Source organism: Panulirus ornatus, chromosome 58 (genome assembly GCF_036320965.1).
Source record: "Panulirus ornatus isolate Po-2019 chromosome 58, ASM3632096v1, whole genome shotgun sequence".
Lineage (NCBI taxonomy): Eukaryota > Metazoa > Arthropoda > Malacostraca > Decapoda > Palinuridae > Panulirus > Panulirus ornatus.
The window spans coordinates 26153263-26168163 of record NC_092281.1 but is presented as its reverse complement, the minus strand read 5'-3'; the positions used below and the strand labels follow the sequence as shown (position 1 = coordinate 26168163).

At 40.2% G+C, this 14901-nt stretch overlaps 1 protein-coding gene across 5 annotated transcripts in view; it reads right to left on the bottom strand.

The window, feature by feature from the left end:
* LOC139766683 (glutaminase kidney isoform, mitochondrial-like) overlaps positions 1-14901 on the bottom strand; it is a 440343-nt gene that overhangs the window by 274036 nt on the left and 151406 nt on the right. For 4 of the 5 annotated variants that reach the window (XM_071695597.1, XM_071695598.1, XM_071695599.1 and 1 more), the window contains one exon: positions 4094-4236. In XM_071695597.1, coding sequence (XP_071551698.1) covers positions 4094-4236 — 143 coding nt within the window. Of the gene's footprint in view, positions 1-4093; positions 4237-6560; positions 6837-14901 lie in introns of those variants that run through there. The other variant, XM_071695601.1, reaches the window with a different exon arrangement.

Here is a 14901-nt window from a genome sequence, read left to right as displayed (position 1 = left end):
AGAGAGGTGAATGCAAGAGTTTTCGAGAGAGGGGCAAGTATGCAGTCTGTTTGTGGATGAGTGGGCTTGGGAAGTGAGTCAGTTGTTCAATGATCATACACCGCTGGTGGCTGATTCAGGTGAGAAACTGCAAAAGCTGGTGACTAAGTTTACTAAAGTGTGAAAGAAGAAAGTTGAAAGTAAATGTGAATAACAGCAGGGTTATTAGTTTCAGGAGGGTTGGCGGACAAGTCAATTGGGAGGTAAGTTAGACTGGAGAAAAACTGGAGGAAACGAAATGTTTTAGATATATGGGAGTGGACTTAGCAGCAGATGGAACGATGGAAGTGGAAGTGAGTCACAGGGTGGGGGAGGGGGCGAAGGTTCTGGAAGCGTTGAAGAATGTGTGGAAGGCGAGAACATTATCTCAGAAAGCAAAAATGGGTATGTTTGAAGGAATAGTGGTTCTAACAATGTTATATGGTTGCAAGGCGTGGGCCATAGCTAGGGTTGTGCAGAGGAGGGTGGATGTGTTGGAAATGAGATGTTTGAGAACAAATGTGGTGTGAGGTGGTTTGATCGAGTAAGTGATGAAAGGGTAAGAGAGATGTGTGGTAATACAAAGAGTGTGGTTGAGAGAGCAGAAGAGGGTGCATTGAATGGTTTGGTCACCTGGAGAGAATGAGTGAGGAAAGACTGACAAACACGATGTATGTGTCAGAGGTGAAGGGAACAAGGAGAAGTGGGAGACCAAAGTGGAGGTGAAGGATGGAGTGAAAAAGATTTTGAGCAATAATCGAAGCCTGAACATACAGGAGGGCGAAAGGCGTGAAGGGAATAGAGTGAAAGATGTGATATACCAGGGTTAATGTGCTGTCAATGGATTGAACCAGGGCATGTGAAGCGTCTGGGGTAAACCATGGAAAGTTTTGTGGGGCCTGGATGTGGAAAGGGAGCTGTGGTTTTGGTGCATTATACAAGATAGCTAGAGACCGAGTGTGAACAAATGTGGCCTTTGTTGTCTTTTCCTATCACTACCGCACATGTGCGCTGAGGGAGGGGGGTGCCATTTCATGTGTGGTGGGGCGTTAACAAGAATGGATGAAGGCAACAAGTATGATTATGTACATGTGTATATATGTATATGTCTGTGTATGTATATGTATGTATAAGTTGAAATGTACAGGTGTGTATGTGTGCATATGTGGGCGTGTATATATAAAGATGTGCATGTGGGTGGGACGGGCCCTTTTTTCGTCTGTTTCCTTGCACTACCTCGCTAGCGCAAGAGACAGCGACAAAGTATGATAAATAAAATAAATAATATCTATGTATTTTGAAGGTTTGTTGAATGTGTTTGATGATAGAGTGGCAGATATAGGAAGTTTTGGTCGAGGTGGTGTGCATATTGGGAGGGTAAGGGAGAATGATTTGATAATAAACAAAGAAGTTGTGAAAGCTTTGCGGAAGATGAAAGCCGGCAGGGTGGTGGGTTTAGATGGTATTGCTGTGGAGTTTATTAAAAAAAGGGGGTGACTGTTGTTGACTGGTTGATAAGGATATTCAATATATGTATGATTCATGGCAAAGTGCCAGAGGATTGGTGGAATGCATGTACAGTGCCATTGTACAAAGGCAAAGAGGATAAAGGTGAGTGTTCAAATTACAGAGGTATAAGTTTGTTGAGTACTCCTGGGAAATTATATGGGAGGGTATTGATTGAGAGGGTCAAGGCATATACAGAGCACCAGATTGGGGAGGAGCAGTGTGGTTTCAGAAGTGGTAGAGGATGTGTGGATTAGGTGTTTGCTTTGAAGAATGTACGTGAGAAATACTTAGAAAAGCAGATGAGTTTGTATGTAGCATTTATGGATCTGGAGAAGGCATATGATTAAGTTGATACAGATGATTTGTGGAAAGTATGAAGAGTATATGGTGCGGGAGGTAAGTTGCTAGAAGCAGTGAAAATTTTTATTGAGGATGTAAGGTATGTGTTCGAGTAGGAAGAGAGGAAAGTGATTGGTTCCTTGCAAATGTCGTTTCGTGACAGGAATGTGTGATGTCTCCATGGCTGTTTAATTTGTTTATGGATGGGGTTGTCAGGGAGGTGAATGCAAGAGTTTCGGAAAGAGGGGCAAGTATGCAAAGTGTGTTAAAGAAGAAAGATGAGAGTGAATGTGAATAAGAGCAGGGTTATTTGGTTCAGCAGGGTTGAGGGACAAGTTAATTGGGAGGTAAGTTTGAATGGAGAGAAACTGGAGGAAGTGAAGTGTTTTAGATATCTGGGAGTGGATTTAGCAGCAGATGGAACCATGGAAGCGGAAGTGAGTCATAGGGTGGGGGAGGGGGAAAAGGTTCTCAGAGCATTGAAGAATGTGTGGAAGGCAAGAATGTTATCTCGGAGAGCAAAAATGGGTATGTTCAAAGGAATAGTGGTTCCAACAATTTCATATGGTTGTGAAGCATGAGCTATAGATAGGGTTGTGCAGAGGAGGGTGGATGTGTTGGAAATGAGATGTCTGAGGACAATATGTGGTGTGAGGTGGTTTGATCAAGTAAGTAATGAAAGGGTAAGAGAGATGTGTGGTAATAAAAAGTGTGGTTGAGAGAGCAGAAGAGGGTGCACTGAAATGGTTTGGTCACATGGAGAGAATGAGAGAGGAAAGATTGAAAAAGAGGATATGTGTGTCAGACGTGGCAGGAACAAGAAGTGGGAGACCAAATTGGAGGTGGAAGGATGGAGTGAAAAATATTTTGAGTGATCAGGGCCTAAACATAAAGGAGGGGGAAAGGCATGGAAGGAATAGAGTGATTGGAACGATGTGGTATACCGGGGTTGACATGCTGTCAATGGATTGAACCAGGGCATGTGAAGCGTGTGGGGTAAACCATGGAAAGTTTTGTGGGGCCTGGATGCGGAAAGGGAGCTGTGGTTTCGGTGCATTACACACAACAGATAGAGTCTGAGTGTGGATGAATGTGGCCTTTGTTGTCCTTTCCTATCGCTACCTCACGCGCATGCGGGGCAGGGTGTGTCATTTCATGTGTGGCGGGGTGGCGGAGAGAATGGATGAAGGCAGCATGCATGAATATGTGCATGCGTATATATGTATATGTCTGCGTATGTATAGGTATGTATTCGTTGAAATGTATTTGTATGTATATGTGCGTGTGTGGGCGTTTATGTATATATATATATATATATGTGTATGTAGATGAGTTGGGCCATTCTTTCGTCTGTTTCCTTGCACTTCCTCGCTAACGCGGGAGACAGCGACAAAGTATAATAAATAAATAAATAAATAAATAAATAAATAAATAAATATATTGGAAAGGATCACAATTTTGCGTGTGATCAAGATATTCCTATGAGTCTACGGGGAAAATGAAGCACTTAAAGTTCCCAAGTGCACTTTCGTGTAATAATCACATCATCAGGGAAGACACAAGAGAGAAATAGTCAGTTGATATACATCGAAGAGACGAAGCTAGGACGCCATTTGGTAAACATGCGATTGTCTTGGACAATCGCATGTTTACCAAACAGCGTCCTAGCTTTGTCTTTACAATGTATATCAACTGATTGTTAAATTTCTCTCTTGTGTCTCCCCTGATGATGTGATTATTACACGAAAGTGCATTTGGGAACTTATCGTGTTTACTTTTCCCCGTGGACTCATAAGAATATATATATATATATATATATATATATATATATATATATATATATATATATATATATATATATATATATATATATATATATATATATATTTCTTTAACTTGTCTGAGAAACTGTGTATGTTTTGCTTCTGCGCTGTAAAATAAATATATTCAACTATAATAGCACACGGCAGCCCTTTTTCACACATTTTTAAAGATATGAAAAATAAATTCCTACTCCCCATTTCATTCCTCAAATATACTAAACAATGACTGCAACTGCATATTCAATACCTTCAATAAAGGTCACAATCGTGAATGTATTCAACCAGCAATGTAGGTCTGCCTTCCAACCAATGAAATTAAGTTACAATTATGTATTCTTTCACCACAGGTGAGAGTACATAAGCATACTCATCCAACCATGCATGTGTGCACTCCGTCCTAGTACCTCTTGTAGGTGTTCTTGTCCAACTTGAGGGAACTGATGGACATGTCCTTGGAGTTCTCGAGCGCAGTGTGGACCTCCATCAAGTTGCTTCGTAACTCGGACAGCCGCGGGTCTGACTTCCTCAACCCCGTCTCCGCCAGAGCCTGCACATAAAAACAGAGTTAAGTACTATATATATATATAGTTGTTTAATTTGTTTATGGATGGGGTTGTTAGGGAGGTAAATGCAAGAGTCTTGGAAAGAGGGGCAAGTATGAAGTCTGTTGGGGATGAGAGAGCTTGGGAAGTGAGTCAGTTGTTGTTCGCTGATGATACAGCGCTGGTGGCGGATTCATGTGAGAAACTGCAGAAGCTGGTGACGGAGTTTGGTAAAGTGTGTGGAAGAAGAAAGTTAAGAGTAAATGTGAATAAGAGCAAGGTTATTAGGTACAGTAGGGTTGAGGGTCAAGTCAATTGGGAGGTGAGTTTGAATGGTGAAAAACTGGAGGAAGTGAAGTGTTTTAGATATCTGGGAGTGGATCTGTCAGCGGATGGAACCATGGAAGCGGAAGTGGATCATAGGGTGGGGGAGGGGGCGAAAATTTTGGGAGCCTTGAAAAATGTGTGGAAGTCGAGAACATTATCCCGGAAAGCAAAAATGGGTATGTTTGAAGGAATAGTAGTTCCAACAATGTTGTATGGTTGCGAGGCGTGGGCTATGGATAGAGTTGTGCGCAGGAGGATGGATGTGCTGGAAATGAGATGTTTGAGGACAATGTGTGGTGTGAGGTGGTTTGATCGAGTAAGTAACGTAAGGGTAAGAGAGATGTGTGGAAATAAAAAGAGCGTGGTTGAGAGAGCAGAAGAGGGTGTTTTAAAATGGTTTGGGCACATGGAGAGAATGAGTGAGGAAAGATTGACCAAGAGGATATATGTGTCGGAGGTGGAGGGAACGAGGAGAAGAGGGAGACCAAATTGGAGGTGGAAAGATGGAGTGAAAAAGATTTTGTGTGATCGGGGCCTGAACATGCAGGAGGGTGAAAGGAGGGCAAGGAATAGAGTGAATTGGAGCGATGTGGTATACAGGGGTTGACGTGCTGTCAGTGGATTGAATCAAGGCATGTGAAGCGTCCGGGGTAAACCATGGAAAGCTGTGTAGGTATGTATATTTGTGTGTGTGGACGTGTGTATGTACATGTGTATGGGGGGGTTGGGCCATTTCTTTCGTCTGTTTCCTTCCGCTACCTCGCAAACGCGGGAGACAGCGACAAAGTATAAAAAAAAAAAAAAAAAAAAAAATATATATATATATATATATATATATATATATATATATATATATAAAATGACGCGCTGATGTTTTCAAATAATATTTTGCCTTAATTTTTACCGCCATCTAGCGCCAACCAGTACATACCAACCAATGTCTGCTAGACAGAAGTACTCTGTTTTGATGTTGGGATTTAAATAACTTTAAGTAGTGGCACCTGATGAGACGAAATGTCATGCCACATGTATAAGAAAATTACATATTAAATGTAACTGTATGAACTCCTACTGACGCACGATTTCACCTTCACTTTCATCACAAAACAGGGCAGGTGAAGCGTCTGGGGTGAACCATGGAAGGGTCTGTCGGGCCTGGATAAGGATGGGGAGCTGTGGTTTCAGTGAATTACACATGATAGCTGAAGACTGAGTGTGAACAAATGTGGACCTTTTTGTCTGTATTCCTGGCAATGCCTCGCTGAAGCAAGGGATAGCGATGTTGTTTTTCTATGGGGTGGGGTAACGACAGGAATAGATGAAGACAAGCAACTATGAATATGTACATGTGTATGCATGTAATGTCTGCGTATGTGTATGTATATGTTATATATAAGCATGTATATGTACATGTTTATGTGTATATATTTCCAAACTTCCAAACTATTCGCCATTTCTCGCGTTAGCAAGGTAGCGTTAAGAACAGAGGACTGGGCCTCTGAGGGAATATCCTCACCTGGCCCCCTTCTCTGTTCCTTCTTTTGGAAAATTAAAAAAAAAAAAAACGAGGATTTCCAGCCCCCGCTCCCTTCCCTTTTAGTCGCCTTCTACGACACGCAGGGAATACGTGGGAAGTATTCTTTCTCCCTTATCCCCAGGGATGTCCTCTTTAGTTTTCTATTATATTTAAATCTGGTGACTTCCTGGGCCAGTCACTGAAAAACTTCACTGCACAGTCCTTAAACCAATCAGTGACTAGTTTGGCAGTGTCTTGGGGAGTTGCATCCTGCATGAAGAATTCAGCTATGCGCTTTTTGAATGAATCTGGAAGATGGCCACACAATAGCTTTAGGTTTCATTCTTTTGCAATATTTTGAAGGTCCACAACACCATAATAAGGGAAACAATCCCATACCATAAGTAAAGCAGGGAACTATACAATGCTTGCAATGTACTTGAGGTCAAATGAACCACACCACAGTTGACTGGTACACATGCTCACCATGGCCACCTCTTTTACAGCATCAGCAACATCACCTGACATCTGCAAAACGTTTACAGTGTGAAGGTTTCCTGGTACAGAATTCCTTCAGCTGTCCTCAGATCACGGTCACAGACGAGCTTTACTTTCAGTCTGTTGTTCTCGACATCATCCAAGGCATAATCATCTGAATTCTCAAAGCACCGACACTGGCTCCTCCATACCATGGAATCAAGAGGCGTCGAGGTTACCGTGAGTTTTCAGTCAGCAAATGCCACAGTGCGGTTTATGTCGTCACAATCGTCCACTACATAACTTCTCACATAATAATAATTCAGGGTCGACGCCGTAAACGTCCAAGGGAACCATTAATCAACAAAACTTGCAAAAATTATCACGAGCACAAGCTTGCTGTCACCTTGCTTGAAATATATATATAAATATATATATATATATACATATATATATATATATATATATATATATATATATATATATATATATATATTATTTAATTTTCATTTTATTTTGCTTTGTCGCTGTCTCCCACGTTAGAGGGGTAGTGCAACGAAACAGACGAAAGAATGGCCCAACCCACCCACATACACATGCATATACATACACGTCCAAACACAAAAATATACATACCTAAACATCTCAATGTATACATATATATACACACACAGACATATACATATATACACATGTACATAATTCATACTGTCTGCCTTTATTCACTCCCATCGCCACCTCACCACACATGGAATAACAACCCCCTCCCCCCTCATGTGTGCGAGGTAGCGCCAGGAAAAGACAACAAAGGTCACATTCAGTCTCTAGCTGTCATATAATAATGCACCGAAACCACAGCTCCCTTTCCACATCCAGACCCAACATAACTTTCAATAGTTTACCCCAGACGCTTCACATGCCCTGGTTCAATCCATTGACAGCACGTCAACCCCGGTATACCACATCGTTCCAATTCACTCCATTCCTTGCACGCCTTTCACCCTCCTGCATGTTCAGGCCCCGATCACTCAAAATCTTTCCACCTCCAATTTGGTCTCCCACTTCTCCTCATTCCCTCCACCTCTGACACATATATCCTCTTTCTCAATCTTTCCTCACTCATTCTCTCCATGTGACCAAACCATTTCAAAACACCCTCTTCTGCTCTCTCAACCACACTCTTTTTATTTCCACATATCTCTCTTACCCTTACATTACTTACTCGATCAAACCACCTCACTCCACATATTGTCCTCAAACATCTCATTTCCAGCACATCCACCCTCCTGCGCACAACTCTATCCATAGCCCACGCCTCGCAACCATACAACATTGTTGGAACCACTATTCCTTCAAACATACCCATTTTTGCTTTCTGAGATAATGTTCTCGACTTCCACACATTCTTCAAGGCTCCCAGAATTTTCGCCCCCTCCCCCAACCTATGATTCACTTCTGCTTCCATGGTTCCATCCGCTGCCAAATCCACTCCCAGATATCTAAAACACTTCACTTCCTCTAGTCTTTCTCCATTCAATCTTACCTCCCAATTGACTTGACCCTCAACCCTACTGTACCTAATAACCTTACTCTTATTCACATTTACTCTCAACGGTCTTCTTTCACACACTTTACCAAACTCAGTCACCAGCTTCTGCAGTTTCTCACATGAATCAGCTACCAGCGATGTATCATCAGCGAACAACAACTGACTCACTTCCCAAGCTCTCTCATCCACAACAGACTTCATACTTGCCCCTCTTTCCAAAACTCTAGCATTCACCTCCCTAACAACCCCATCCATAAACAAATTAAACAACCATAAAGACATCACACACCACTGCCGCAAACCTATATTCACTGAGAATCAATCACTTTCCTCTCTTCCTACACGTACACATGCCTTACATACTCGATAAAAACTTTTCACTGCTTCTAACAACTTGCCTCCCACACTATATATTCGTAATACCTTCCACAAAATATCTCTATCAACTCTATCATATGCCTTCTCCAGATCCATAAATGCTACATACAAATCATTTGCTTTTCTAAGTATTTCTCACATACATTCTTCAAAGCAAACACCTGCTCCACACATCCTCAACCACTTCTGAAACCACACTGCTCTTCCCCAATCTGATGCTCTGTACATGCATTCACCCTCTCAATCAATACCCTCCCATATAATTTCCCTGGAATCCTCAACAAACTTATACCTCTGTAATTTGAGCACTCACTTTTATCCCCTTTGCCTTTGTACAATGGCACTATGCAAGCATTTCGCCAATCCTCAGGCACCTCACCATGAGTCATACATACACTGAATAACCTTACCAACCAGTCAACAATACAGTCACCCCATTTCTAATAAATTCCACTGCAATACCATCCAAACCCGCTGCCTTGCCGGCTTTCATCTTCTGCAAACCTTTTACTACCTCTTCTCTGTTTACCAAATCATTTTCCCTAACCCTCTCACTTTGCACACCACCTCGACCAAAACACCCTATATCTGCCACTCTATCATCAAACACATTCTACAAACCTTCAAAATACTCACTCCATCTCCTTCTCACATCACAGCTACTTGTTATCACCTTCCCATTAGCCCCCTTCACTGAAGTTCCCATTTGCTCCCTTGTCTTACGCACTTTATTTACCTTCTTCCAAAACATCTTTTTATTCTCCCTAAAATTTAATGATACTCTCTCACCCCAACTCTCATTTGCCCTCTTTTTCACCTCTTGCACCTTTCTCTTGACCTCCTGCCTCTTTCTTTTATACATCTCCCTGTCAGTGGCATTATTTCCCAGCAAAAATCGTCCAAATGCCTCTCTCTTCTCTTTCACTAATACTCTTACTTCTTCATCCCACCACTCACTACCCTTTCTAATCTGCCCACCTCCCACGCTTCTCATGCCACAAGCATCTTTTGCGCAAGCCATCACTGCTTCCCTAAATACGTCCCATTCCTCCCCCACTCCCCTTATCCCTGGGGATAGGGGAGAAAGAATGCTTCCCACGTATTCCCTGTGTGTCGTAGAAGGCGACTAAAAGGAGAGGGAGCGGGTGGCTGGAAATCTTCCCCCCTCTCGTTTTTTTTTTTATTATTTTCCAAAAGAAGGAATAGAGAAGGGGCCGGGTGAGGATATTCTCTCAAAGGCCCAGTCCTCTGTTCTTAACGCTACCTCGCTAACGCGGGAAATGGCGAATAGTATGAAAGATATATATTTATTTACTTATTTATACAGCGAGGTAGCGCACGGAAACAGACGAAAGAATGGCCCAACCTACCCACATACACATGTATATACATACACGTCCACACACGCAAATACACATACCTATATATCTCAACGTATACATATATATATATATACACACAGATATATACATATATACACATGTATATAATTCATACTGTCAGCCTTTATTCATTCCTAAATATATATATATATATATATATATATATATATATATATATATATATATATATATATATATATATATATATTCCCTGGGGATAGGGGAGAAAGAATACTTCCCACGTATTCCCTGCGTGTCGTAGAAGGCGACTAAAAGGGAAGGGAGCGGGGGGCTGGAAATCCTCCCCTCTCGTTTTTTTTTTTCCAAAAGAAGGAACAGAGGAGAGGTCCAGGTGTGGATATTCCCTCAAAGGCCCAGTCCTCTGTTCTTAACGCTACCTCGCTATAGCGGGAAATAGCGAATAGTATGAAAAAAAAAAAAAAAAATATATATATATATATATATATATATATATATATATATATATATATATATATATATATATATATATTACGGTACGTTTAACTTTATAAGGTACTTTAGGATCATAATGTGAACCTCTGAACACAGTTATCTTAGGCCAGGGAAGGACTACAGAGATGCCAACTTTTTTTTTTATTCATATTGTAATGAATTATACTAACCCGACCGTTCCTACTACACAAATCTTTCTATAACCTTGCATGAGACTAAAGCCTAACCAAATTACTCGGCTTACAATCCAAACAGTTGAACACGACTGCTTCTGCTGCCTCTCGACGAAACTTGCCCAAACAAACAACAAACAGACAGACTTTCACTTGAAAAAAAAAAAATCATAATAAAGATTACGAATGAAAAGTCACTATAGGTAAATAAGATGTCAAACAGAGTATCTCCCCTTACTGTAATATATTTCAAGTTCAATATACTCTAATGAAGAGGACTTTCGAACACCAAGAAAGCTAAACAAACTTTGCAATTTCTCTATAACTAAATACATTTGTAAAGATAACAGATGCGAATGCTCTAAGATTTTACATTTCAAAAGCCGTTAATCATTAAAATTAATGTATGGACTCATTCTTCACTCCGTACATAAAAATGGATATACACATGCATAAAAATATGACGGGTTTAAAATCCTACAGATAAGGACTTCATTCATAAATATTCGCAAGGCTTATAAGTGAAACCTGAACCCAATGTGGGGGTTCTTGAAACTTATATATTTTGAGGAAACGTGGAAGAAAGAAAACACTTGTTTGCCTTTTTCAAACTGGCTCTTAACGACATCACTACGGATCTTATGTATCCAGACCCATACATGTGATATTCTGAGAAGACAGTGGGAGAAAATTGACCCCATCTGGGGGCCCTGTTAATTGACGCGTCTGTTCCTGTGAAATTTCGTTTCTATACCAATCCTAAATAGAACCAAGGGTAAACGAACATTACTGTGGTGCTGTATATATTATTTCTTGAAGCACTATTTCTCCAGCTGAAAGTATGTAGTACAATGCGCCCATTTACTATTTTCAAGCAAGTACGAGAAGTAAGAGATAGATATACGTTAAGTTGTCATCCACTCACTAATACTATAGAGAAGTAATGTGAGCGCAAATCATTTCAAATGATAATCAAGTTATTTTTATTGTCGTTTATAAAATATAATACAATACGATGAGAGTTTTCCATTCTCGCTCAATACAGAACGTTCAATAGTTAATGAACACATAACAATACACTCACTCTTAAAGTTTCCATTACACTCATTCATCGCTGAACATTATTTATATACATTACATTCGTCTGTATACACTAACGCTAAATCATATTTGCATCCGATAGTAGTTAATATAAACCTAGCATTATATTACTCTCACTTTAAGAAAATAAAGTATATACACTGGTCAAAATACAAATCATCTTGGTGAAGCAAACACTGGCTTCTCTCAATCTCCCTCCCACTTTTTCATTGTCTAACACCCAAATAATTTGTTGTCATATCGTCAAATGTACTACTCTCACACACACACACACACACACACACACACACACACACACACACACACCTAAAAACATAAGTTCTCATGTGAGTCAACCCCACACTACACCCTTTTTTCTGTGACAGAAACAGTTCCACTCCTCCAATAGAGTATATATATATATATATATATATATATATATATATATATATATATATATATATATATATATATACATACATATATATATATATATATATATATATATATATATATATATATATATATATATATATATATATAGATGCTCTGTGGAAGGTATTAAGAATATATAGTGTGGGAGGCAAGTTGTTAGAAGCAGTGAAAAGTTTTTATCGAGGATGTAAGGCATGTGTACGTGTAGGAAGAGAGGATAGTGATTGGTTCTCAGTGAATGTAGGTTTGAGGCAGGGGTGTGTGATGTCTCCATGGTTGTTTAATTTGTTTATGGATGGGGTTGTAGGGAGGTAAATGCAAGAGTTTTGGAAAGAGGGGCAAGTATGAAGTCTGTTGGGGATGAGAGAGCTTGGGAAGTGAGTCAGTTGTTGTTCGCTGATGATACAGCGCTGGTGGCTGATTCATGTGAGAAACTGCAGAAGCTGGTGACTGAGTTTGGTAAAGTGTGTGAAAGAAGAAAGTTAAGAGTAAATGTGAATAAGAGCAAGGTTATTAGGTACAGTAGGGTTGAGGGTCAAGTCAATTGGGAGGTGAGTTTGAATGGAGAAAAACTGGAGGAAGTGAAGTGTTTTAGATATCTGGGAATGGATCTGGCAGCGGATGGAACCATGGAAGCGGAAGTGGATCATAGGGTGGGGGAGGGGGCGAAAATTCTGGGAGCCTTGAAGAATGTGTGGAAGTCGAGAACATTATCTCGGAAAGCAAAAATGGGTATGTTTGAAGGAATAGTGGTTCTAACAATGTTGTATGGTTGCGAGGCGTGGGCTATGGATAGAGTTGTGCGCAGGAGGATGGATGTGCTGGAAATGAGATGTTTGAGGACAATGTGTGGTGTGAGGTGGTTTGATCGAGTAAGTAACGTAAGGGTAAGAGAGATGTGTGGAAATAAAAAGAGCGTGGTTGAGAGAGCAGAAGAGGGTGTTTTGAAATGGTTTGGGCACATGGAGAGAATGAGTGAGGAAAGATTGACCAAGAGGATATATGTGTCGGAGGTGGAGGGAACGAGGAGAAGAGGGAGACCAAATTGGAGGTGGAAAGATGGAGTGAAAAAGATTTTGTGTGATCGGAGCCTGAACATGCAGGAGGGTGAAAGGAGGGCAAGGAATAGAGTGAATTGGAGCGATATGGTATACCGGGGTTGACGTGCTGTCAGTGGATTGAATCGGGGCATGTGAAGCGTCTGGGGTAAACCATGGAAAGCTGTGTAGGTATGTATATTTGCGTGTGTGGACGTATGTATATACATGTGTATGGGTTGGGCCATTTCTTTCGTCTGTTTCCTTGCGCTACCTCGCAAACGCGGGAGACAGCGAAAAAAAAAAAAAAAAAAAAAATATATATATATATATATATATATATATATATATATATATATATATATATATATATATATATATATATCCCAATCTAAGTCTAAGTTGGAAAACATCATTCCTTGTCCCGTTTTTACCGTTCATGAAGTCTTATACAGTCAAAATATCTATCTATCATCCTACATTCATTTCTTCATAGTTCACACTTGACCACTGTCCTCATCTGCCTCACAAACAAGTAACATGGGACGTCAATTTCATCTTTAACAGCTGCACATTTCGCTGGTATATACTCAAATCTCACTAGGATAACTCACATTATGAGAATGGGTTCTGTGAAAGGGAACATTAATTTTCTTTACAAAAATTCTTACATAACATAATACATTCCCTTCATAATGGGATTCCTGAAGTGATTCTAATTCTCCCTATAACAACAAAATATACGTATCGAATCCTTTATTCTTGACTCAGCATAAAGCAGCATAAATTCCCTATAACTCAAAATCTTTATTCTTGACTTAGCATTAAGCAGCATAAATTCCCTATAACTCTGCCACACAAGAAATGTTATGAGACAATCAAATACTCAATGTTCTCTCATTCGTTTCTTCCCACATCAACATTCCACACCCCGCTCTTCCTTCCTCTACCGAGCTATCACAGAAAATGTTTATCTTATCTTTCTATGGCGTATGTACAAATCATGTAACTGTACCACGCTCTCGGTTATCCTGGAGCATACATTGTCTTGTTCACTTACTGCCTTATAAGTGCATCCACACTCTCTCCTCCCAATATATAACAAAATTGACCAACCCTGTACATAACCATAAGCTCTTCCACATTCCCCAAATTCTGCTCAACATTTTTTTTTCCTTATCTAACATTACATAAAGCTGTGATGCCTCTCAGTTCAGCATTCTTAGCAACCTTATCATACCTACATACATTCCTTGATATTTTTGGCCAGTATTCTCTCAAGCTACGTTCCATTTAGTGTTAATTTACCGTTCCTGTGAGACCTACATTAATAATGGGTCTTCTTCATTTATAACAAGTCCTAGAGTCATGCAATTATCACTGAGCTTATTTAATACCACTTGCATCTTTTTATCCGTAGTTGTCATTAACGTCAACCACTGACCAGACTACTAGCTTATCCATCCTTGGCAATTCAATCAATTAGTACAATAAATAAAGGTGGAACTTAGTACCCCTCCGCAAGTTCCTTTATCAAAATTTCTTGTCATAATAAGCCCTGATACCCAGACCTGGACGTATCTCTCACCGAGATAATGGGAGACTCATACTAACATTCTGCCCCACACACACACACACACACACACACACACACCCAGGTATGTCAATTCACAGAATGTTATCTCATTACTTGCCTTATCAAAGGCACCTTGGAGTCGACAAGAACTCTACAGGCATCATTATGATAAGCAGATCATAATACAAACAGCTGTAACTTTATCCTTACTAAAACCATACAAATGGAGAGGGGAATAATATCACGTAAGAGATATGATACCCTAC